General features: G+C 38.3%; 1 protein-coding gene across 5 annotated transcripts in view; it reads right to left on the bottom strand.

The window, feature by feature from the left end:
* Positions 1–27077, bottom strand: part of ACTN2 (actinin alpha 2) — an 84809-nt gene that overhangs the window by 42035 nt on the left and 15697 nt on the right. For 4 of the 5 annotated variants that reach the window (XM_059841659.1, XM_059841656.1, XM_059841660.1 and 1 more), the window contains exons 1-3: positions 24817–25232; positions 1928–2042; positions 568–687 (exon numbers count right to left, since the gene is read on the bottom strand). In XM_059841659.1, the coding sequence (XP_059697642.1) occupies positions 568–687; positions 1928–2042; positions 24817–24951 (370 nt within the window). In that variant the 5' untranslated portion in view covers positions 24952–25232. Of the gene's footprint in view, positions 1–567; positions 688–1927; positions 2043–24816; positions 25233–27077 lie in introns of those variants that run through there. The other variant, XM_059841657.1, reaches the window with a different exon arrangement.

Here is a 27077-nt window from a genome sequence, read left to right as displayed (position 1 = left end):
AAATAGCATCCCACTCCACTTTCTTCATATGTTCAATCTCTCCCCAGCTACCAGTTTCTTTTGATCACTCCCTTAACTCTACATCTGGATTTTAGAAACACAGCTGCAGAAAATCTCGTAATAAAGTGAGAGTAGGTTCCAGCCACTCTGCAGTGATGTCAGCCTTTGTTTTGGCTGAATAATATCTCCTAAAGATGCCAGACCGTATCGAGCACACCCCAGAATCCAACCTGGTTTCTAAAGGAGTTCCTTACTTTTAATAATCTATGGGAAAACCACAATGTTCTATAAGAAAAAAAAAAAAATCATTATCTGAACACCTACTGAAACACAGACAATCCAATTTAACCTTAGAGACAAAGTAAGCTTAGTGTTCATTTATACCCCTATCCCTCTCTAGCGGTCCAAAAATTTCCACCTCTTGTCCTTTCACAGATAAAATCAAGCAATACACATTAAGGGATGTTTGAGGCATCCATACGTGGAGAACACAATGTGGCCAAGGGTCTCCACCAGACTGCTCTGTAATGTGGCTAAGTAAGGTGACTATCAAGATCTGTCACATACCTTCTGCACCAATTGACACAAGTTTCACTCCTTTGCTGGCGATATAATCCAGAGCTTTGTTGACATTAGCAATTTTATGGAAGCGCATCTTCCCTCTGTCTGGTTTTGGTAGCCTTTCCCCTGCAGAACAACAAATTAAATGTGATTATTCTTAAATACACCTTGCTACGGACATAAAAGTGATTAGAAATCAAGAGTGGATGTTCCCTAACACTACCTAAAACTCAGCAATTATTTTAATAGGTATTTTTCTGAAAAAATCCCAAAGAGATTTGAATCAAACCCTGAAAAGAAAATTTAAATGTTGAAGCATCTGATTTTGATCTTTCTGATATAGTAGTAAAACCACAGTAAAATTTTTGTTTGTCCTAAACATCTGGAAGATATGTGTACTTTCTCCTACTCCTCTTCTGGTTTATGGCTACTGTCTGTTACAGTAGCTGAATATTAAGAAGGCAGAATGTTCTCAGAGCTCATCATCCTTATCTGCCAGATCATAAAGAGAGGCTAGATTCTATCCAGCAGATCAGCCATAGCATCCTTGCACATCTGACCCAGAAGAATGGCTTTTAACAACCTCATTCAGCATAGCAGAGAGCTCATTTCAGGGCTGATGTGTTTGAACAAACTTATCTTTTCAAATGATCACAAAGAATAATAATTTCAAAAGAGATTCTCCATTTCATGAGGAATGATCATTTGAAAAATTTCTTTCCACACTGAAATCTCCAGCAAAAATCTAAACTGTCTTGTGTATTTGTTGCTTGAGCTATTCCCTTCCCATTAAGGGGCATTCTGATCTTACCTTGAAGACTGCCCCACTGAATAATGCATTAAAAAAGGGACATAGTGAGTTTACATCAGTTAGCAAAAGTTCTTGGATGCTTCACTCTTTTGAAAAATGAGACCTTTTATTTGTGACTAAATACTGATCTAGGTGTGCTTTAGGCACTCACTTTTGAAAGCGTTGGTACATCCAATAAAGTCAGTAAAAGCAAAGCAAAATGTTTATGCTAAAAGCAGAATAAAATGAATTTGTAACCTATGTGTAAAGGCTTTTTAAGTGTTAGGGGCTAAGACAAGGTTCTCAATGTTTTTGGTTTGTTCAACAATACTGTGATGTCAATGGTACCCTGATACATTGTGATACCCTGGAACACAAGCACAAACCAGAAAATTCTGGAGACAAGCAAAAAGCAGAGCTTCTTTTCTCCTCCTTTTTGCTTTACAGTGTGTTACATCTCTCACTTTTCAGTCTACTTAAGAGTTTGTCTTCACTGTTTTGAATCGTTAACAATTTTTGTTCCTTTAAGAGTGTTTCAGTTCATGTAAATACACAGAAAACTTTATTTTAGCTAACCTGAGATAACTTCCAAGAGGAGCATCAGTTTGAGGCCATTTCTGAAGTCCTCCTCAATGTTCTCAATCTGTGTGCCTGCTTTCCTGAGGTGGGAATTGCACCAGGCTGTAAACGTCTGTAATAGCAATTAAAAAAATACTTATCAACAACTTATCAATACTTATTTCCAAATAACTGCTAAGCCATCTGAGTAAATACTGCATCTGAGATTTGGATGTCCAGCTCCCATTCATTCTAAACAGATTGCCAAGTACAAAATTCTTATCGAAGAACATCTTGAATGGAAACAATTTTGTGCTCGATTCTGCTTGCAGATGCATCTCCAGACAGATAAAGGCAATAGACACATAAAGGCAAAACGTGGACAGAAATGCAGATACTTAAGTTTGTGGGGGAAGAAACAACCACAAAAGCAACCAGGAATATTTTTGTGTCCATAGCGAGTAACCAAGTCTGCTTTTACTTGCAGAGGTGAAAAGCAGAACTAATTCCATTGCAGAGGTCATATACATGCTGCCTTTTGTATGAATGAAGTCAAAACACTATACTATAAAACTTAGTAGTTAAATTAGTCTGGTTTTAAATATCTATTAGTTCTCTCAGCCTTCTGACAAATGGTCCTTGCTTTTCAGTGTCTTTTAAGATATATAAAGGTATTTTAGAAGGTGTTTACCTCTAGTTACATTACAAAGTCATTGTTACTAAACATTTTCAGTAAATTAGACTTCAGCTTGTTAAAATTGTCAGATATTTGGAATTCCCCTTCTTTTGCTACATCAAATTTCAAGTTTTAAAAACATTTAATTCAAATAATTAAAAAGAAATAAGATATATCCCAGTTGTAAATAAGAAATTCCCTTTGGCCTTCTTTATTCTTGCCTGTTCTCTTTAGACTATTTAACTTCTGATCTCTCAGAAATTAATAAGGAAGGCCAGTAGATTAAGACAGAAATCTTCCCTGGAATCAAATTCTAGAAATTCTAGACAGATTTGATACCTTAATAAAACATGGACTGACTTGTGCCAAATGGTTTAATCTTATCTTAAAAAAGCAACTTTCTGTTAAAGAATAACATTGTGACTTATTGTTGGGCTTGACTCAACAAGTTTATGTGAAGAATTGATGGGCAGCTTACTGGGCTCTTTTCTCAGTGCTCCTACACTTACAAGGAACAGCTTCCTTTTATCATCTTCTCTGGTTGAATTGAAAGGAAGCAAGAAGTGCTATGGATATGGCAGAGCTGTGCAGTGAAACCCCTAATTCTAGGTACCCAGAAAAAAGAGGAGAGAGAAGAAAATATTGGAGGTGTTCCTGGGAAGAGGTCCGTGTTGACGTGCAGAGGTCAATTGTAGGTAAGAATGTGAGTTGTTCTGTGTGCACATAAGGATAAGTAAGCTTGCAGCTGAAGCATATCTGCAAACACATTTTAATAAAAGGATGTTGGCTCCCATTCAGGAAGACAGAATGTTCCTCATTTTAAGGTAAATAGCTTTACGGAGTTCATGAGAGACCTGAGCATCCCAATCCTCACAGGACAGATTGTAGGCATCTCCAGCGTCAGGGCATGACATGATGGAGTGTTAGGATGGCATTTCATGTGGATCATTATAGGGTTAGGATCCAGTTTACAAGACTAATTTTCCTGCCTCAAGCAGTATCTTGTTTTGGTGGTATGCATCTCAAAAGGCTTAGCACCACATTAAGTCATTTGCAAACGTTAAAAATTATTACAAGCTTCTTGGAAGGAATAATACTATGGCAAAACAGAAAAAAAAAAGCTGAAAACACTCAAGGGTAAATGCACGTAAACCTTGTATGGTAATTTGGCAATAAATATTAGAAATCTGAACCTTTAAATAAATGAGCCTTTTATGAATTAGGCTTAAGTGATGGACATGTGCTTATTTGCAGATGCTATTGCAGTTTGTAGAACTGTTCCAAGCAAACCATAATAAACTCAGAGATGAAGCTGGAGAAAAACCCCACCCATTCCCATCTCTTCTTTTAGATATTTATGGTAAATGTTCATCTTGTACCACTCAAGTAAATGAGTTTTCATCATTTTTCATTTAATTAAGTGTTTAATGGCAACAACCCCACTGGTTGAGAAGTCTTAAAATATGAATCTGGATGCCTACTGTGAAGGCTACTTCTCAGTTTCTTAAGAAGAAAAGGATCTTGGCATTTCTTAGCTCATATACATGCATACATATATTTATGTATATGAATTAACTTACTTGATGCTGCACTGATAGATACAAAACAAGCTTGATCCAAAGATCACAAAGTTTTCAAATAATCTAAATAATTTCTCTTGAAAATGGACATTTTTATGGCACTGAATTTCCTGAGAGACAAATGGTTTTCTAGTGTTATTCTTTCTATGCAGACAATAATCAGCCTATGTTGCTGTGATATAGACAAGAAAAAGATGCTGCTACTGCTGAGTCAAACTGTTTTCAAGAAATAGTTTGATGACAGAGTGGTTTTTCTGATCTGCTTTTCTATATTTGTAGGTTATTTAAGATTCTTTCCAGTTGCATTGCATTTGTAGTATTTTGAAAGATAAATTTGGAACTACCACAAGGCCTCCATGAATGAGATAAGAAGTTCTGCTGAAGATCTCTACTGTGATTGGAGTCTTTATTTAGACCATCTGTATCTAGATCGGTTTGATTACCTTCTTTCTCTAGAATAAGACAGTTACATCTTTTATTTAAACTACAGTTGATGAGTTTTCTGTTTTACCAGTGCCCCAAGCCATGCCTTGGTGGTGTCTGTCCCCTTCCAACAGTTGTCCTGTGCCTCATGGAAATGCCACTGCACTTCACAGCAGACTCCTGTTGTGTGGCTTCTGAAGCCTGGTGCCTTCCAAACTAGCTTGTTTCTCCCAGGACTAATCATGGTTATAGAAATGATACTTAGGGAAGTGTTAGCTTTGTTTCAGTGATGCAATTCATTAATGACTGCATGAAGGCTACTGTACAATTTAACTTCCATATTTTAACAGTTTCCTCAATCCATGTTTTACTTAACCCTCATCCCTGTGATACCACTTGTTCTCACTGCTTTGGCTTTAACTAACAATTCTATTCATAGTTATTGAGAAACAATTCAAAGCATGTTCAAGTCCTAGAGATCAAGATACAGCCAGCATACAGTATCCTGGAAATTTGTAATCCATTGGGATTTAAAAGCTATTAAATGACTTAGACAAAGCAAATTCCTTTTTCTGCTGAGCTGTACAGAACATTTCAGAGTATCAGATTGCTCAGAGAAACAAAGCAGGACTTAAGGCACCAAGCTGAACCCCAGGAAGAACACAAATAAATGTCTACAAAGCTAGACATTTCTTTTTAGGATTTATTTACCCTACATGACTCTACAAATTGAAAATATAAATAAATAAAATTTTCTCCAAGTTTGTTATTACAAAAGAAAGTTTGCTAACGTTCTGAAGGAGAGACTCCAGAAAAGAGGATGCAGGGCAGGAAGCCAAAGAACTTGCAGTCCCACAGGTGAATGTTCTCTTACTGCACCATTAATTGTCTACTGCTGTCACAGGTCTATTTTGGAAACAGTAACTCCAGGAAAGAGAATGCAGTTTATGTTCTATGCCCACTTAGCCTCCTTGTGAAGACTGCCAATAGCATATTCTCCACAATTCACAGATCTGTGATGGCAAAGTGTATACCTACGGGGGAAAAAACCCCTTACCTGGTAATTTACTCGGGCCACTTAATTTCACAATTCTCTGACAAATAAAATTGCAACCCAGGAGCAGCAAAAGGAGATATCCCTAATTAATTATCAATCAATAATTAATGCCAAAAAAAGAATAAGGTATGCCCAATTTGTACTAATATTTTTTACACAGATGCAATGAAAGACACACTTTGCAGGGAAAAATGGTGCCTTTGAGATCTGAGTTGTCCTACAGCTCTGGGAATGCCCACGTGTCCTTTTAATGTGAGTGTAACGATAACTTGCTTTTGATAGTGGCTCAAAGCCAGAAAACAAGATGCTAGGATAACAAGTTTCACATGCGCATGTAATAATACGGATAAAGACAACTGAGAAAGCAACAGTCACCACACCCTCCAATACTCGTGAGTCAAGACAACTTGTTCCACCTCCTGCAGATGTAAAATAAATTTCTAGTTTGGTGCTGACAGTGAGTCCATAATGAAGATCGCTAAAGCAGCAGCAGCATAACTTGTGTGCACAGGGGAGACACTTGCACTCAGCATTGAAATTCAGAAGTGGATCCAGCCTAATAAAGCACTGGGGACCTGTATCCTATTTGGTACATATATCTCTTATCAAGGCTAACTCTGCCTTTCACTCACTCCAACTCAAATCAATTTCTGTCTGCTATAGTATTCAAAATTAATATTTATTTCAAAAGCCATGAGTCTGCTTGTCTGTACCCCTATCAGTAGCCCAAGAAAGGCTCCTTGCTCAAAGAGAATCATTTGGTTTTACTTGGATTGGAAATTTAATATTTTCTGGTTTCTAGGGAAAACAGAAGCACAATTTGTTTTTCGTGGACCTTAAATTCTAATACCTAAAGCAGGAGAACTCACCTGAGTAAAATCAACTTCAAATACAAACATTTAACACATTTGTTTACATACATATTATCCCAAATTATTTCAGTCTGATAGAGCTGTTTCTTCAAACTGCTTTACAGCCCTTCTTCTAAAGGGCTTTTCCTCTCTCTTTGTGTTGGCTGAGGGTCTCCATTACTTCTAGGCTAAATGGGATGCAGTGATTCACTCTGCAATTATACAGAACATTACTGCGCTCTGAGTGCATGGCAAGGGTGTTACAGAAGGAGCTCTGCCAGAACATTCCCAGTAGGCCAGACTGAGGTTTCCCCTTGAAGAATTTCCCATCTGACTGTTATCCATGTTTTAAAATATAAGTTGTGCACTTGGAACATGATATCCTAGCTCCTGTGTCCACAGCATGTCCTGATGGCTGAGGAATCAGGGGTTTTCTCTGGACTTACGATACAGTCTGTGTTGGCCCTCGTTCTCTTGACTGTTTACTCTGTTCCCAAAAGAGGCTGGAAGGTGAAATGCAGCAGAAAATTTTTAAAACAGCACTTTTAAACTAGCTTGATGTAAACCAATAACTATACATGGTATCTTCAGCTGTTCCTAGAGCATCTAGAGCAGCTATACTTGCATACATGCATGAGTATATTTTTATGAATTGAAAAGAAATAAAATCTTCTATTTTAGCTGTTGTCTTGAATTACTATTAACTGTTCCCTTGCTCTGCTTTTCCCTTGCAGTGGAAACCTAAATACATTGGCATATGTTAGTGAAATAACTAGAATAACTCTAACAGCTGAGGTGCTTCACCAGTATCATGTCAGAACATCAGGAACCAACGTGAGATTTTAACACCAAATGTACCAGAGTACAGCAACAACTCAAGTGAAGCAGAGCGAAAATATTGTGAAGGATGGCATGAAGGTTAAGGTAGGGGAAATGTTTAGCATATTCCAAATTGGTATTAAAAGAAAGCCCTCAAATCACAGGCACTATGTCAAAGCCAAATTCCTGGGAATGCCAGAAAGGATAAGCACAGAACCACCTCACAATGGAAGCAAATAGAAGCTCCATCACAAGTACCCCAAATCCAAAGCTGGGGTAAGCCCTTCCTGCTCCAGCACATCCATCCATATAGCTGAACAGATGGTGTCAGATATGATATGTTGGCACGTTCTGCATTGACAGCAGATCTGCTCTACTAACTCAGGGAACTTCCTTCCAGTTCCTAAGTTTTATCACTCACAGGAGAAGTCACCAAAGGGATGCATTCATCACACAGGACTTTGCACACATCTTATTGGCACTCTGCATTTTGCTTGCATGGAAGAGCCTGGGGAGACCTCAGTCCTTGCAAAGCAGGTGGCCTAATCCCATGTGAGTCTAGGGTTTCCTGTAAAACACGCAACTCCCTCCAGTACTGAATGACTGCACGTCTGTTTTACAGTGCTCACTATTTCCAAAAAAATACCCAGAGCATGTAAATAGCCCTTGAAGAATAATTTGGCAAGGTTGAACCCCGAGCAATGTCAAGATTATTAAGCCTTTTGTTACAAAGTGAGTGACATTAGTTCTTTCTTTCAGAGGAGACAACAGAGAAAGTTTATGTTTTCCCAGTGGTCTAAACTGGAAAAAAACCTCAGGTAGTAGCAAGTTGCATGGAAAATTTAGCATGGGTCACTGCCTGTACTATCTTCACCTCAGTCTTTTTTTTTAAGGAAAGAACAGGAAGGAAAGGAAGAAAGCTGAGAGATTTCACAAGGTATTTGAAGAGGCTAAAACAGTTAAAATATTGCGAAGTTTATTAGTCACAGGCAGATATCTTTATTGGATCACCTGAGATAGCCGGAAAAGACAGAGAAGTTTTAGGCACATAAGCCCATCTTTACATGCAAGAAAGCCTCAAGCTTAAATGTGAAAATTTAAGCAAGTGTTCAGACAACGCAGAGCTGTGATGGACCATTGATATAATGCTTCAACAGCTCTATTCTCTGAAGGAAGCCCCTTCCTTCTTCAGTACTGCTGATGACACCCATTAAGAAAGAATCTATAAAATCCAACTATGTGACTTCTCAAAATACATGCAGTACCATAGGGTTGCCTGCTGGACTACTTTTTCAATTTAAAATGATTCTCCCTATTCAAAATGTATTTTCAAACAAAAAAATTGATATTTCAGAAGTGAGAACATATGCAATATTATAAATCCCATTTGAAACTAAAAGGTACTTAGGATCCATAGGTAAATGCTGATCTGAATCTACATTTGGAATTTCAAGCATCATGCGTGTAAGAGATGCCTACTCAGAAAAATAACATAGAAATAAAAGATGTAGGGATCCTATGAAAATCTTTAGTAAAAGCATGGGTATGGTTTTATCTTGCATTATAAAAATAGTAAGATTTTTTACTCATTCTTATCTTTACAACAATAGCAAGCTATCCAGTTTGTTAAGGTGAAGGAATTAGAAAGACAAAGGAACTGTCAGGGAAAAAAAAAAAAAAACACTCCTGCCTGCTTCTGATGTATTCTCTGAATTCTGAATATTTTTTGACACACTTCTATCACCTAAGCAGACAAGAATGGTCTGTGAAAAAATTTACATATGGCAATTGGAATAAAAAAGGGAGAAACACAGTCTTACAAAAGGTCTGGCATAGTTTGTTTACATGAAAGTGGGAAAATAGGCAAATAAGCATCAGCTTCTGCTGAATCCAATCTTACATTAAAAACTAAACTTCAAAGGAAAAGTAGGCAAAAACCTATATTGTACTACAGTTCTAAGCCTGCATTTCCTGCATTTATGTGCACACACATCCTCTGTTCACGACTATCTAGACTCTAGCCATTAGTCCTAGTTGCACTGCTTAAGCCAAAGTATTTTAAAGCTCTTCCACCCAGACTCTACAGAAGCAGACCTGTTTTATTTCTTGTACCTAAGTTGGTTGCAATAGCAGCCAGCTATTTATCAAAGGGGAAAAGGAAACACAGAACCATAGTGGGGGGGGGGGGGGGGGGGGAAAGTGTGTTTAGCAAGACAGAGAGTTTATTCCTACTAACGGTGAGTAGAGGCCCACTCTAAGTGGAAGGGCTTATTAAACTTCTGTAGGAATCTGCCCTGAAGCATTTCCTATACTACCCTTCTTACTCATATGGATAACGGAACAGGGTGCATGCTCATCACATTTGAGTAAGACAACAAAACTATGGGTCTGCAAGCATGTTTCATGTCAGAGCTACAATTCAAACTAATCTCAACAAATCAGTGAAATTACTTGAAGAAAGCCAGATTCAGATAAGCAAGAAGTCTCGATTCTTCCAATTGTACTTTCTATGATCTTCATGGAAGATTTATATCCTAACAGACATCTACACTGCAGCATTGAAAAGGGAGAGCATCAAGAAGACTGTTTTTCCTGCCAGACTGTGTCCTGCCAGATGAGTGATCCAAAGACTACAAAATAAGAACACACTCAGCGGAAAACAACTCCCTTGTAGGAATCCAAGCACTTGGCAAGCAAAAGGTAGCTGTAAATTTTGTTTCTGTCAGGGTGTTCTTTAAGTGGTGATCCCCATTTCCATCCTCTATTTTCATATGACCCTCTAATTTCCCTTAGCAAAAAGAAATCTAATATTGGAGACTTGTCAGTGATATTAGAGAAAAAGAAAAGATGGTGAAGACAGAGAACAATAATGAAACAAAGCTGAAGAAATAGAGGGTAGAGGGAGAGTCAAAGTCATTAGGCAGAAGAGTGTTTATGGAAACTAAACAAACCAAAATAAAATGAAAGTGGATTCCATGATCTGTTTTATGGGTACAAGCTTTTCCTGAGGTCTGTATTATCATCCTTGAGAAGAGACCCTGACACTTGTGTTTTCTCCCCAGCTTTGCAACAGCCTTTAAGGCACTTAAGACAGGAATTTTTAAAATGTTTTACTGTCTTAAATGCTGAGCAAATTATGACTCATGATTCCTCACAAGGACTATAATCCTTTTCACAACAATAGGAACAAATGTTAGCCATTGCTGAGTACTTTTCAGTATCCCGCTTCTGTATTCAAGGATAATAATAGACTCTCCATATTCCACAGCACTATTTTGTGGGGAAATTAATCATTGTTTTTGACATGCTCAAACACTACCCTGAAAAAAAGCCCAGTAAAGAAAGATTAGCAAGAGAGAATAGAAAGGTGACAAAACTATAAATGTCTTGTAAATACAGAACTGTGAAAAAATGAATCAAAACTAGAACTACTCTGAACAGACAGAAAACAATACATAACAACTACCAACATCTTCAGTATCTGTTCACTGTCATCCAACATTAATTCTACATTTAAAAACCAAATCGAGCTTTTTAGTATAAACCAGTTACCCACTACTGTAAATCTAGTTACATGCTAGTTATTCTTCTCTCCTTAAACTCTTTAATGAATGTGCCAGCCCCTCCAGCATGGAGAAAGAAGTAGCTCAGGGAACTTTAAGAATAGCAATGACTGTGAGTAACCTCACAGATGCAATCTGAGAAAGCTTTTTCACATACAGCCATTTTTTTAGCTTTCACCTCTAGGATGAAAAGTCACTGTCCCTTTCCTCTCACTAATAAGGTCAGTTTTGGGCACCTCCAATGAAGCTGCCATTTCTGGTGGTTTAAGTGATAGGGACACCTGTCCCTCTGAGAGCTAAACTGAGCATACAACTCACCTCATAGATATTACCAAACAGTCTGCATGTGTTAGCAACCTTGTCACTTACTTACCTGGCCTGGGTTCAAAACACTGACCTAAAAGTGAAAGGTTCCCATCAGCCACACATTCCCAACCAATAAATTAAAAGTCCATCTTCAGCACAAGGTTATCTTTCATCATGAGCTGGGGTGTGGGAGTTATCAGAATATTCCACTAGGAAGGCTTTGCAATACTGAGACTTTTAATTAATAATGTCACCACCTTGCTAAACAGTACAAGTCAGCTTTCTCTTGGATGTGAGTGACTATTTTTGCAGTGCAGTTTGTTCATTCACATCATATGCACGAATCCCTGGAAAAAGATGGTCCCCAACAGCAATACTCTATGAGAATCCTTTGTCCAAATGCACAAGTCCAGCTGTATTATGTCAGCCCTGGATAATTCACAGTAGCCAGATGGAGTGGTGGGGAGCAATCCCTTGCTGTTTATAATGATCTTACCTCTTCATTTCCCCTTCTACTTCACTAACAATAAGCATGACATCATTTACAGTTACACAACAGTTTTTTGATGACTCTGCTCTCTTTGCCTTTTATGTAAACCAACAGGTATGTTAATACCTCATCATAACAGAATTAATACCTCTGGAGTTTGGATTACATGCCATTATTCAATGCACATTCTCAATGTGGAAGATTAGCTTTAGAGAATGGTAAATAATTGTATAGTCCATTAAGTAAACAAAGTTCTCAAATTACCAACAAATTTCCAAGTTATAATAGCCCCCATATTAAATTGCATTCTCCAATGAGAGTGAAAAGACAGGCTGTGAGTAATGACTCAGTGTTTGAGTTCTTGCTCTTCCACAGCTTTCTGTACAAGTTCCTTCAAGTTATAAAACCGCTTTACATGTCCAAAACCTTTATCCCACAGTAGAGGTGTAATATAAATACATTCCATGGACGGAGACCTCTAAATGCAGGATGAGACAGGCTCTGATAATCTTTACAATGGAGTGTATTTCACGGTCTCATGTATATTTTGAAAACATAAAATGCTGTAGAAAGTGAAAGAAATTGTATTTCATAATCCTCAAAAAACAAATGTGGGTGAAAAAATTATCTGTGAATCAAGTATATTCAGAACACAGTTCTTAAATGGCAGTAGAGCTTTAAAAACAAAACCAAACACAAACCAAAAAAAGGAATCAACGGAACAACACAAATGGAAAGTTTTGAATAATACGTTTTTGGTCGATGGCTTTTTTATCTTTTCTTTTTAGATGTTGATTTTGTATTTCCCTCAAAGGAAAAGTTTATGAACATGCTGTTCTCTTTAAATTTGCCATATTATTTCCAGCATTTATTAATTCAACAATTAACAAATCATGGGAGACTTTCTTTTTACATGCAGCACTGCCAAATTTTGCCCTTCAAAATACCTCCTACTGAAATCTGCAGAAATAGAGCTGCATCCCCCACAAGGACCTGTGCCTTTCTGACAGAACCAGGGCACTCCTACACGGCACAGCAGGGAGTTCACAGCATCCAGCCTGAACCTCTGAGGACTGCCAGCTATTTGTATGGCACAACAGTATTTCCCTCTAACAGGGTAAGCTAACTTTAGAGTGCCCTAACCAAATATTCTCTGCTCTGATACACTGCACTTTGCAGAGCTTGCATGTACACTCTATAAACAAGCAAGCCTGACATTAGAACCTGCAGTAGTATGGCTACTCACATCTTACACAGCACTCCCAATCACTTTATGCCACAGAACCTCGCAGTGCATGCCTAGAAATAAATTCGTTCTTGCCCAGTTGTCAGGGCATTAAAATAGATTTGCTACTACACTGCACAAAACTGAGTGCCACAAAGAAATGTACACACTTTTATAAGAGTTTTAATGGACTCTGTCATCCATGCAATAAAGACTGCATCTTTGCATTTGTACAGAGGTACATATTCATATCTCATAAAGTGCTGTCCAAACACCCTTCTCCAACCAGTCAGGCAGGGCACTAGGGACCCAAGCAGAGAGCTTGCAGAGCATGAAGTGTGTAGGTTCTGTCAGAAACCCCAAAGTACTGATGAACACTCCCAAATATCTCTTTTCCATGCACCCTCTCTCTTGCTCTCTACAGGACTTTTAGATATAGATCTTGGGTGAACAAAATTAAGACAACTCCTGATACTTTTGAAGGCATGCTCAGTCAATGGAGCAGAGACCTCTTTGCATTTTGGTGCTTTCTGGATCACTTTTGAACTAAGTGACATTTGAGAAGTCTCACTCAAAATGCTAGTTAGACAAAGGATCTAAATATTGAAAAACCGACCAAAAAAGGCATAGGAAAAGGTATTTCATATGTCATGGGACCAAAATATACAACAAAAAGTTGAAATGTCATAGGGTCAAAAGACCTATTTCTACTTGGCTCAGAATGAGTTAATTTTGGAGCACCACCTTTCCTGTATTTCTGCTTTACAAGAGTATCAGCAAACTATAAGGCCTCTTCAGGAAAAGATTTGCATTAAAAAAGCCAATAGGTTTGAAGGGAACTGTTTCAGCAATGATAAAATATTTGAGAGCAGCCATTTTACTATTTTCTCTCTCCTTCTATATTATTTTCCAAGTGTCCACTTCGTCACTATTACAGAAGAAAAGAACAATCTCTGTTTCATTTGCCTCTCCCTGTGGGGAGTTGAAAATGAAGTACAGGTAATCCCAAAAAGGATCCTGAGGGGGAGCTTCTAAGAGAGAAATCTGCAGGTGTGTTTCAAAGGGGAAGTCAATGCCCCTCATACTGTCTGGAGCTTTCTCTCAAGTGTATTAAACAAGGAACATGCATTGTCACTACCCTGTCATTGCCAAATGAACCTTCTTAGTAAAGACATAGGATCTCCTATTGTTTCCATTCTTAGGTCCTTCTTCCACCAGCTGTACCTTACAGTGTTCCTCTTGGTTTCCCAAAAGCTCATGAACTATCACAGATAGCATGGCTAACAGTTTTGTTTCAGCAGATACATATTTTAATGGCCAAATACTATTTAGGATGAGATGAAAGAAGTATTCACATATTACATATGGTATGGAAGGAACTAAAGGTATGTTCTCTGGAAATAGAAGGATTAATTAAAGTAGGCTAATGCAGGATTTAGTTGACTGGATTTCTAAATGTCTTTCCTTTGCTTTCTCTGTTGATTTTCTTCATCATGCTATCTTTATCCAGTAATTATACACTACATTGCCAGGTGAGTAAGTAAATACATTATAAATTTGTCAATACAGTCAGAGTGGGATAAAACTATGTTCCTATTCAATTTAGCAGCATTCTTTAAAGAATTTCCATAATCATAAAAGCAGGTTGTGACAGATACTGAAAGTTTTTTCAATTTTACAATGACCAAAACACACATCCTTAAGTCTCTGAAACCAGTAAATGATAGGAAGATGTGTCAATAGTCAGATCCCAAAACATTTACACAGTAATGTTGTCTTTGCACTCTATTATGTAGCACATTTGGAGACAAGCAAATCTAGTTTCACTTGTACTCTAAACTAAGGTTTCAGTTGATACTCTTACAGAGAAAGGAAAACCTCATACATTAATTCTCAATTATGCAACAAAAGGCTCTTCTGTGGCACATATACCACATTACTCAATGAAATATTTCTCAATACACAAAGCACATAATCTGTCCGTGTGAATTACTTCACTATTGTAACTGATTACTGAAAAAAAATTCAGCTTTTATTTCACGCTTGGTTTAAGAAACTGATTTTTAAGGAATTTAGTTATTTCTGTGGTTAAAGATACCACTTAAACATACTGGGTTAATTTGTCTATGTTTTTTTTTTTTTCTTTAATGAGGCATAATGTATAGAATACCATTTTCTAAAACATTTAAAATATCCTGTAAAACAGGAGACTTTCAGACAAATTTCAGAGTTTCTAAATAGCATTTAGTGAGGCTCCTAAATTACTTACATTTTCTTTAAACCAGAATAAATAGCAAAACATTACTTGGGATCTTTGGATGGCTTGATTATATATGAATAAGAAATTTAACTAAGTACCCAGTTCTCAAGCACTTAACTAAGAATGGATGGGTTAATAAACAATGGCGATTGCAACTGCAGAAGGCAAAAACAACAGTTTTAGACAGTCTGTGATAAGCAAACTGCTTAATCAATTAAATAAACAATTCTTTGTTTATAGTGTCTCTCTTCTCAACAGGAGCCATTCTGGGACCTGTGCTCCATCATGGAAATGAGGGCCTTAGACAAATAAAAAAAAAAAAAAAGAAAACCAACTTCAGCCTCGTGTCTGGTGTTTTGCTTGTATTTTACTATAATGCCAGATGGGTGATAAATGCATTGTACATAATATGTGTTTGCACAGATACAGCTGCTTGTGGAGCTGCACTGCAAACCACATCACTGAAATTATTTAGGATTAAGAGGTATTAAGAAGAGGGAGGGTTGCCTCAAATTTCTTCCATGATCTGGTCTATAGCAGAAGATCATTGTACCGGCAAATGAAGGGGACTGGAAGCCTATGGATAGTAGTAGAGTCAAAGATGATCAGCTACTCTGCCAAAGAAAACTTGTAGTGGAACTACTCTCCAGAACCGAGCTGGAGATGAGCTTAGACTATAGAGGTTTTCATAGCAGAGGAACTCCTCTAGGTGAAATAATACCCCAGAGCTACACAATCATTTATAGTTGGGTGTTTGGGATTTTTGCTTTTTTTAAATTTGAATTCAATGCAGCTGGGTACCAGTTTTCTTCACATGAAATAGTGCAATGTCTTAAGTCTTGCAGCAGTGAAAAGCTACACTGGTGCCAAGATTAAATATAAAACAGAGTTTAAAAAAATCACTTAATGCTAGATAGTTAAGCCTTTCTGTGACTGCCAAAATAGCAGGCTGATTTTCAAAGGTGCAAAATAGACAGAAGTTCCTCCTGACGTCAGTGGAAATGCCTGGGTGTTCAACACCTATAAAAAAAATGAGTTTCCTTAGATGCTTAAGGAATAATCATGGATGCTAAATTTAGCCTGGGGTAGTCACTTTCCACAGACTCCTGCTATGGTAGTGGGGGTGAGCAAGGCTTTTCAGAGGGGCAGTTAAGATTAGAATCTGGCTGCTCTAAATTAGGTTCTGCAAGTTATCAAAGAAATGGATGGCTGGACTTCTTTTATTTACAAGTTTTTTGAAGAGAAATAAAATCAAACATCAGATTTCAAGTTGAAGGAATTCTGGCAGTTCAGAGCAGTTGGGAGGAAGCATTTGAAGTAAATGGAAAATCTTACTCATATCAAGTACAGTAAACACTTATCACTGCCATCTGCCAAGCCAGCACATAGGTATTACAATCAGTCTTTTGGAGATGAAGACATGGACAAAGCAATGTGTCCTTATAACCCAAAAGTGGGTAAAACCAGGACCAGACACAGGAGCAGCAGTGCCCCTTCTTGCACTTAGGATAGAAATTTAGGATTTATTTTCTCCCCTCTGTGCACATTCAAATTTTAGGTCCAATTATAGAAACTAACTAAAAATCAGCCAGACAGCTGTCACCTTCTGCTTCCCTCTGGACAGGCCTTCAAAAGTATGAAGTATATTTCTACAAGCTACCATTTCAAGTAGGAGACACTTTCATATAAGAAGATCATTGCATTTCAAAGCCTTCTGCCTTGGTCTCTTCTTGCAGAGCAGTAGCACCTGCCCTGTAAGCCTTTCACACCAGCAGTTTGAGGATTACTGAGACCACACTGCCTTGATCTGTACTGAAGTGTTCCTTGTACTGCCAGCAGGAAGAGCTACTACAGGTTCTGTACAGAAACAGGCACAGAGGTGATCATAACACTGTGTTTGCTGTTAAACGATGCAAAAAGAGGAACCTTCTATCTTTAAATAACTGACAAATTTTATGGTGTAGAAATACAGCATTGTATAGAACCGGTATAGTTATGATAACATTTATGCATCAACTCTCTCAGCCTGAGGCATATTTCAAACCAAAAAATTCAGTGATCTAAAAACAAACATCACACACTCTTATCACCACAGCATTTCATGAAATGGTGTTCCCCAAACACTGAAGAGGAGAAAATTACCCCAAACAATGAGGAATGAAATTTAATTAAGGATGGAATTGAGTACTCAGTGTGAATACAGTCTCCTTCTGGTATCAGCTGAGAGTAAAAAATGCATGGCCATAAAGGAGATACTCAGAGTCAGCAACTTCTCATTGCTGACAGTGGAGGAATACCACATCAGCTACACATTGTTTATTCCAACAATTATGGCTCAGAAGAAGTTATGCTTGGCAGTAAAGCCATTGAAACCAACTCAACTTTGCCACTGTGTAAGCATTTTTATATTTGTTTATTTGTAAGGACATAAAATAACACACAAGAGGGACATTTTTTTGACTTGGGACAAAGCAAAGCAGCACAAATTCCCATCTAATTCTATTTCACTGACATGTTTCTTCCTGCATCACATCTACCTGCATTCCAGCTGCAAATCCAATGCATTCTTCTGTAAGCAGGGTCTGCAGTACAATTTTGAAAATACTACTAATATCTGCATATTAATCACTATCTGCAACTAAAGAAAATCTTAATGCTCAGTCCTTTTGAAATTAATCAGTAGAACTGTACAGTGCAATTCAGAAATCACTAGCTAAATTAAAAGTCATTAAATAGATCAGAATTTATGCAAAAGTGATCAATTCATGTGAGGCATTTGTTGGCATCTGATTTTTCCATTATAATGATGTCTTTTGTCTTGTGAGAGGAAAGACAGGTTTTAATGAAAGGTTTTGACCTGGCCTCATTGGCCAAAGGCAGTCAAAATTCATTTTGTAAAGCTATTTTAGTTAAATTTGGAAACTGATGATGGTATCATGATATTTTCTTACTGATATTCATTAGTTTACAGAATTCAGTGCAAAAGTCCTGCTTTTGTTTGCACAGGGCTAGAAACTGTATAAGCATGGATTCATTTTTATTGTGGTCTCAGGGCTGAAAACCCTCAGAGGTCTTCCAAGCAAACATCTTCCATGCGTCTCTCTTCAGCTCTCTGGTGACCCAAACAGAGATTCAGGCAAGAAGCAGACATCCCACCCCCAAGAGATTATTGCAAAGTCCACTGCTTAACACACAGCTTTTCTCTAGCTCTTAAGCACATTGGTTGCAGCTTATGGAAACCCACTTAGATGCATACTTTCTTCCAATCCTTATTGTCTGACTTATTGGATCAGCATATCTACAGACAGACATTTTACTATACAAATTTCAGGGGAGGTTGTGATGTGTATCTATGAGTAAGAGATGCAGGTAGCCTTTGCTTCCCATTATAAAATGGTTCTGATAATTTCTTTTCATAATCTGTTGCTGGCAGATATTTGGGGGTCAATGGAAATTAACAGCTAAACTGAGACTGTAGGAATTATCAATTTGACAACACTTAAAAGCATACAGAGCCTGGAATGGGTCAACATTGAGAGGTTCATTTGAGTTTAAACAGAAAACATAATATTGAGTAATATATTGATTTCTCTCACTTAGTACTGGTAAAGAAAATCTTCCCATTCAAACAAAGTACCTACATAATCATCTCTAGTAAAGTGAATTTCATAATAGCTTTCTTTGATTTTTCCTTTATATACCAGCACCACAGTATTCAGGGCTGCACACCTTATTGACAGCTTCCAAGACAAAATATGACCATTTCACTATCCTTTCAGCATGCTCCTCTCAAGCACCATTCCATGCAACTGACATCAGCAAGAGGAATTTAACATGTTGCTATTTTAAAAAGCACTAATCTCTAAGAGGCAAATTGTACAGAACAGGCCATAAACACATTCCCTATTTCTACAGAGACTCCTGCTCTCATGGCAACTCTTCATAGGATAAAAGAAATTGCCACTTCGTGGCTTTCTGTTGCATCAGTGTCTAATACTTTGGACAGTTACAGTATATGTTGAGAAATCAAGACATGCTGTTGTAGAAAAAATATATGTTTGTCTATCGACTACAAAGTTCTCAGCAGACCTTCTATGAGGCCATCTCCCACCGAGAATGCACATAAAATTTAAAAGACAAGGAGAGATGTTCTTTGTATGTTCTTACTGCTAGAGCTTTTGGCATCCACTGTTCAAAAAAAAAATTTTTTATGCACCTGAAAGAGGAGCATTTGGCCTTGGAATGCTGAAACCTATGTTTCGTAAGCCACACTCTGCATCTACAGTAACATGTATCATTTGGCAAGACATTGCTATTCTAGACAAGACAGCCAAATACTTTCTGAACACCGGGGGGGGAAAAAAAAGTCTAAAGAAGGTGGAATTGTTGGCACTTTTTAACTATTATACTAATAGAAAATCCTGCATTTCAGCCAACAGAATTCCCAATTCACCTTCATAATCCTAATTACCTGCATAAAAGGTAAGGGAGGGAGAGAACTGCAGTGTAGGACTCAGCATATAAATAGCATATGCTACTGTGGCACATGGCTTTTTCCATTATCATTCTGCTTTTGACTCTGGATGATTTTTCTCCTGGCATATTCAATCCCCTCCTGAAAATAGTTACTCAAAAAGCTACTCAACTCTTCATAAGAAATATCCTCTTTATATGAGGAAATATGCAACTGTTAACAGGTTAGTACTAGGAATAGATAATGAGAAGTTTTCATAATCTCTTCAAAAGGAGAGGAGCTTTTGCTTCCTCACACCTCCTGCATTCATGTCCAGACCCTGCTCATGTTGCTCGCTTGCAGAGGGGAATCCATGCCTTCTCAACAATCTCACTGGTATTCCAAGTGGGTAAAAAGTGCCACCTCAGTAAAAACCCTCTAGTGATAGTTTCTGTGTCTGCCATATGAGCCTAACCCCAAGGCTCATTCTTCAAGGAAAGAATTTTACATGGTTTCAAACAAACAAACAAAACCCAAGCCAATTTTATTTTCAGATAATCTCAGTAAAAGAGGAAGACCTAGGCTAGAATGCCCTCTACACATTGAAAATGAAATAGTTGTGTAGAATATAATGACAATCTGGAGCCTGTAAGTCCATGAGAAGTGGTTCTGTAGAACTTAATTTTCTTGGAGGCATCCAGCCTCTCCTGCCAACCCTTTTCCACCTTACATTTATGTTTCATTTGTTCATCCTTGCTTATTTTTCTTGCCCAGTGAAGAATGAAGTTGTTTTTTTCAGCTACATCTGCCTTGCCACTCACCAGAAGAATTCTTACAGGAAGAGGTTTCTGATAAGAAAGCAACTTAAATTCCATCCATAGAAGACCAAGCAAACTGAAGAGTAAATCCGGGACACTGACTGTAACTCTATTTATAGACTCTGAAGTCAGACTGAACACAAGGTCAATTTCTCTTTCAGGCTGCAATGAACTTCTCAAACCTGCTGAACTTAATAAAGCTGCAGCAACATAAAAATAAGAACATTGTCCATAATCCATAGTTCTGATTTCTGATAGCTCCTGCCAAATAATTTGCCATACACATGACTTTGAAGTGTTTTTTGGGGTGGTTTTTTTTTTTTTTTTTTTTTTTTTTGCAAGGACAACAGGAGTTATATTACCAGCCAAAGGAGGTAATGCAGATAAATCCTTATAGGTCACACTTGAAAAGTTATCTGATATGCACTGCTGAAGACTGAGAAGACACAGCTTTTTTCCTTAAGAATCTTTTCCAAAGTCCTCACTCATGCACAACGTTCAGTGTCATCAAGTAAATTTGCATTCAGGAAGAGGGCAATATCAAAGTAAATAAATATTTTAAATCATCTTGTTTATTTTATACCAGTATAAATAACACCATCCAAATGGTCATCATTTACATTGACATCTACATTAAAACCCTTCTGCATTAACAAAGAAGTGGTACCAGGGCTACTGAGCAAGCCAGAATAACATCATTCATCTGTAACAATGGCAGTAAGGCAAGGAACATGGTCCCAGTTCTTTCCTAACATGTGTTAGGACAATAGTGTCACTCACATTTTTATGACTGCAGAAGGGACATGTTAAATATGTGAGTTCAGTTTAATGCCCTACAATACAACTGTCCTGAAAAAGGGACCACACTTGTTTTACAACCTTCCTTGGAAATCTAGCAAACCACATTTCATGTGGTTAAAAATTGTAAAAAGCACACTCACTCTTATAACTACTTATAGCAAAAATTGCAAATAGGCAAGAGCCATGCTAAACACAGGACTAACCAAGCAGTGTTGGCAGATCAAAAACGTTGCAAAAATACAGTGTGTGTGCATTTCAAGTAGCATTGCTGTGCTTGGTTTATTAAGCTAAGGGACACTGCATTTCCTTATGTTCCTTTTAGTTCTACTGAGGTATGGGGTAGTGAAACTAAAAGGTTTGTGGAGTCTGTTGAACTTTTCTTGAAAATTTAAGAAATAAATTTACAATGAGGACAAGAGAAATTATGTTTTAAGTCTTCCATTATAAGCTATTATGATTGCCACTTCCATTCCACTCCAGCAGGGTAGGGACTAAAAGACAGCTGGTCTATTGTCTGACAGACCATAGAACAAACCACTTCTACCAGCTCTTAGAAATATCACTGCAGTCCTCTTTCTACCAGTGACAAAACTGAGGTCAGAGGTGAGTTGACCTTGTCTAGGGTTACAGAGCAGAATGAAGAAAATCCCACCCTCTCTGGCCAGGCTTTCTAATTTCCAACACTTCTTTATTTTTGTGTGGTACTGAAGAAACAAGGGGCCACTTCCATAGATCTTTCAGCTGCTGTTTTAGCACACATGGGCATTGGAAGTGTAGTGGGTCAAGGAGCAGACTTCAGAAGTCTCCTATTTCATGGTACACATCTATATATTCAAAAGACACAAAGGCCATGGTTCTCTCATTATTTTCTACAGTAGACAGCATTTCTATCCGAAATATAATTTTTCCTCTCTTTAAAGTTGCTGTCTGAAATGTCCAACAATGTTTAAGTTTTTGCCAAGCGCATCTAATGCAAAAATGGTCAAATCGTTGCATTTTTTTGATATCCTGAGTTGACACGGGCTAAATGTTACCTCAACTAAGTCAGTGAAATTGTTGTTCATATTCAGAGAGACAGTACTAAACTACAACTCAGCTTTCCTCCCTATAGTGTTCTTCATATATTTTTGGACATCTGCGACCACCAAGGAGCCTGGGTTACAGCAGACCATAATATTCTACGAACCACGGTTATAATTAGGCGTCACCTCCATTGTAATCCTATGGACGTCATCGTGGGTTACCAGCATCTGTTGACAGATTTCATACCAGGCATATCACTGAAATGGCAAGTCTGGAGAGGGCAGCCCACAATAGAAACAATGGCATTTATTTTTGGTTTGTTCCAACACCATCTAATAGAAAATATATGCTGCCAACTGCCAGGACTCCACCAAGATCACTTCTGAATATTGTATTACCAGTTAGAACAAAGATCTGTGCCCATGTACTTGCAGTCTTCTCCTAATGAATAAGGAAACTGAGAAAGCGCTTTCTGCAAATGTCTTAGCACAAATTAGGAAAAGATAGAAGTCTTGACATTCCACAAAGTTTATCATACCCTTTATCATGAGAGTAGTTACTTTTCACATAATAATAAATTCAGATTTCTTTCCAAGATGAAGAATAAGGTTGCCTTCTTGTAAATTTTACTTGAATATGGTATCACATTAATATTAAAAGTAAACCCTGGGAATTGGCAACATTAAGTAGAAAAACCACACTCTCTATGGAAGCAAAGCAGAGTCTGCTTTAATTTGACGTTGTGAAAATCTGACTTTCTGCTTGTTCACAGGAATGGAAACATAAAATTTTCAATGCAGTTTAATTGCTCCCTGCTTTCCTGTAAAAATCAAGAGACTTATTATAAGAATGTCTACCTAATCCAAACTCTCTTTACTTTTTAACATACATCTGCATTGAAGGAAAACTGCATTAGAGTGCATTAGCATCTAGTAACCTGCCCATTTTCTTTTGAAAACAGCCTTCTCTGAAATGCTGGACAATTGAATCCTAATCAGATGTAACACAACCCCTTACAGCTGAGCAGTTTCAAATCACTGAAGCACTTTTGCACTAAGATAATTTTCATTCTCATTATAAAACATGAAAGTATAGTTCACCATCTGAAGAGCACCAAATTAAAACAAACACCAGTGTTGATGAGTGCAATTTAATTATTCGTTAGGAGTTGCAGCACCTGGTAGATCAAGAAAAGTGAACCTCAGCTTAGAACAGAACTTTTCTCCTCATCCTCACACAGCAGGATCTAAACAGGTAGGAATGTAAGAAAATGAACAAAACCAGTGACAAATAACAGAAAGAGGGAGGCTACAAGCTAAATCTGAGAGGAAAATAATGCTTCTACAAATTTTAATGGAAAAGCAAACTCACTGGCCCCAACTATTCTAACAGCTCTAACTTTTATAATTACACTTTTATAGTATAGCTTTTATAGAAGCTGTAACAGTGGGACAGACTGTCATTAGATCTAAATTGGCACCTTCTACTTAAGCTGCTCATCTATGCAAAATGCATATTCAGCCTTACTGTCCAGAGTCTCTCACTCCCTTCCTTTTTTTTTTAATTCTTGTAACCAGCAGATAACCTTTTAATCCCAGATCTGTCAGCTGTGACTTCAACATCACCTTTTAAATTAGAAAGCAATAAATCCTTTCCACTATTTTGTCTTTCTTTTCCATATGCTACTTAAAACTTAATGTCATTAAATTAGATATTGCAAATATTAATAAAGTACCAAAGCATTAACATGACTGCAGCTGGGATCATAATTTCTGACTTTGTTAAGAAAAAGAACACAGGCAGCACTTGGTGGCACAACAGTTTTCTTATACCTACAAGGCAAGAAGCATTTCTTCTAAAACTGTGTATTCCAAGGAGTTTGCAGACATGTTGGTGGGGTTTTTTTTCCCCAGACAATGAACTGGCATATAGGAACATAATCATGTCATACAGTTTTCCAAATATAGCCTGGATATATTTCTAGGCAATATTTTCCTTGTCAGGTCACTCAGTCAGAATGGAGATAAATAATAAATTCTAACAAGAGCTGACTTGCAAGATCACAATTTCAAAAGTGACTTCTCAGTCTGCTTTCAGAAATATTGTAAACTTTTCTGCACACTAATTTTGAACCATCTCATTCATATCTGCCTACAATTGCAATTTACTCTTTTTTAAAATCAATCAGGCACAAACATCAATTCAGAGTCTGCTTTCCAAAAGGAAGACCCAGGAAGTGAAGTTGAAAGTTACCAAAATAGTTATACATAAATCTAGAAGTACTGACAGAATATTTGCAGTGCAAGACAAAAACAAACTCCTGGCTCCATGAATTATTTTCATCTGTTTCTTAGGTTTCCCTTCAGAATGAAAAAAAATTGAATGCTTTAAACTAAAAAGATGGCATAGCTACTATACATTATATAAATGGTTTATACAATGGAAAATATTTTATTAGAACCCCTTGTTGTACAACCCTGACAATTCCAGACACAGCATGGCAGTAAGACAGGGCATCATTCCACACAGAAGCACACAGACAGATACACATTATTTCCAGACCTTCCTTTGCTGTTTCTCCCATGCTGGGTCCAGGAGCAGATCCCTGTCCCATTCCTCTTCTTGGGTCATGTACTCATCCTCTTCATAGTTGTAGGTGTACTGCATGTTTGTTTCTATCTGATTCATGCTATTCATGCTACCCGGGGATCAGCTTCAGCTGCTGTGGCTTCTACTACGATTTAAGTTTAGTTTACTTGCTGGGAGGTTGTAGTTATCAGTGTCTTTTTTCCTTCTTTCCTTTTTATTTTCTTTCTGCAAGGTGACAGGAAATGAATATTGACTAATCTTGCTGAGAGCAGAGGCTGAAACTGCCAGGTAGGCGCTGACCTGTGATGACCTTCCTTCCCTGCGTCCCGTCCCTGTCTGCTGCTGCTGTCGGTCCCTGTGGCTGACCCTGCGGAGGAGCCCGGCGCGGCTCCGTGCCGCCGCTTATTATCCCCGCCGGGCCGTCACGTGGCGCTCGGGCGGCGGCCCCGGCCCCGCCGCGGGCACCGGGCGGGCAGCGCTGCCGAGCGCCCCGCGGCGCCCCGGCCCGGCACGGCTGGCCGTAATGCCCGCCCGCTCTTCCAGCCTGATACCTACCTGGCCTTTGTTTTGTTTTAGTTTGTTTCTCTCTTACCGACACGTATTCCTGCCGCCCAAGGCCCGCCCACGATCTGCTAAGGCAGCTCGACACTGCTCAGCGTTGGTCTGAGCCCGTGTCCCGCCTTGAGCCACTTCGCACTTTCAGATTAAGGAATACACGAGCCAGCCCTGCAGGGACACCCAAGTGATGAAACGTTTTCCAGTGGAAATAGATGTGGAGTTAACCGGACAGCATGGAAACACAACTTCAAAAAGCAACACAAGTATTTTCGCCAAAGACCGCGCTCAGTAAATCCAAAAGCAGGGACCAAGGAGCGCATACAAAGCTCTGTGGAACCAGTAACTTTACAAGTGTGCGGCAGCAGCCATTTGCCCGTGTGTTCCACAGGGCCAAATCTCAAAGGATAGCGCTGAGATCAAACATCCCTGCAAGCATGTCCGGTGACTCCCGTGCCCTCTCGCTTCAGTTGCTTTGGCAACAATCTTTCTTCTGGGAATTGGCAAGTTTACCACGTTCTTCACGGAGCTTGTCATTAATGCCTGCACCTATCATCAGCCAAGGTCATCTTCTCTAGCAGTGTCCACACTGGATACAATACCAACCTCAACTAGAAAACGAAAATGCTCACACCAAAGCTGAGCTTTTGGAAGCGGCAGGTTACAAAATCAAGTGTAAGGGAAAACTGTGCTCATTAAAGGCTGAGTAGGTCTCCAAGCCAATGGGAACGAATAAACAGGATAATTTACACCTAGACAGCATATACCCTCCATTTCATATTGCTAGCCATAGCTCTGGTTTTTTCCAATTCACTTTCTATCCCTTAACTCCAAGCAATATAGAAAAATATGCACACTCCTCAGCTCAAAAAAACTTGGTAAATGGAGCACTGAGGTTGAAAATTGGAATTCAGAAGAGTATTGCAGCAATTCATGCAATAACAGCAAGCTGAACTTCTGAAGACTGATGTACATACTGTGAGATAAACAGTCTAAAAATGAAATTCCAAATCTAAGCAGCCAGACAGAACCACATGCTTTTCACTTGCTCACTGCAAATACTCTCAAGGTTGCTACACTTGTATCTACATACCAAAGCAAATGCTATGCTTAGCCTTTTTTGCTCAAACAGAAATGAGCATTCTCTTAGGATACTCTGAGACAAGATCAAATAGCAATTACAAAACAACATAATTCATATTATAACACATTATATGTATGCTGATGAAACTTGTGTGGTTTATTTTTATAGCTTGGTAGTCATGTTCGGTTTTCAATACAAGTCTAACAGCAATCAAATGATAACTCAAGCCTTCAAAGTCACTAAAACCATTTTTTCTTATTCACTATATCAAGCACAGGAGAAGTTTCTAAAGAAAATGCAGGAAGAAGTCAGAGGAGTCCTAGAAGTACACACACAAATTGTGATGCTGTAGCCCAGGCTGTCCCCCATGCAAAGAGCTCTCCTGTGCTGATGAAACCTGCAACCTTCCATTCACTCCCTCATTAGAGGGGAGCCATTGCAACCAGCTTTGTGCCTTTCCTTGGCACTGCGGTCTCTGAGGATCTACATGGATGGAAATGGTTCTGCACCAGTCCCCACTGTGCAGTACAGGTGAGCCTTACAGGTACTGATGGCTTCATACAGGGAGGTATTAGCTGCAGCCCACATTATATTT

Source organism: Haemorhous mexicanus, chromosome 3 (genome assembly GCF_027477595.1).
Source record: "Haemorhous mexicanus isolate bHaeMex1 chromosome 3, bHaeMex1.pri, whole genome shotgun sequence".
Lineage (NCBI taxonomy): Eukaryota > Metazoa > Chordata > Aves > Passeriformes > Fringillidae > Haemorhous > Haemorhous mexicanus.
This window is presented reverse-complemented; position numbering and strand designations above follow the sequence as displayed.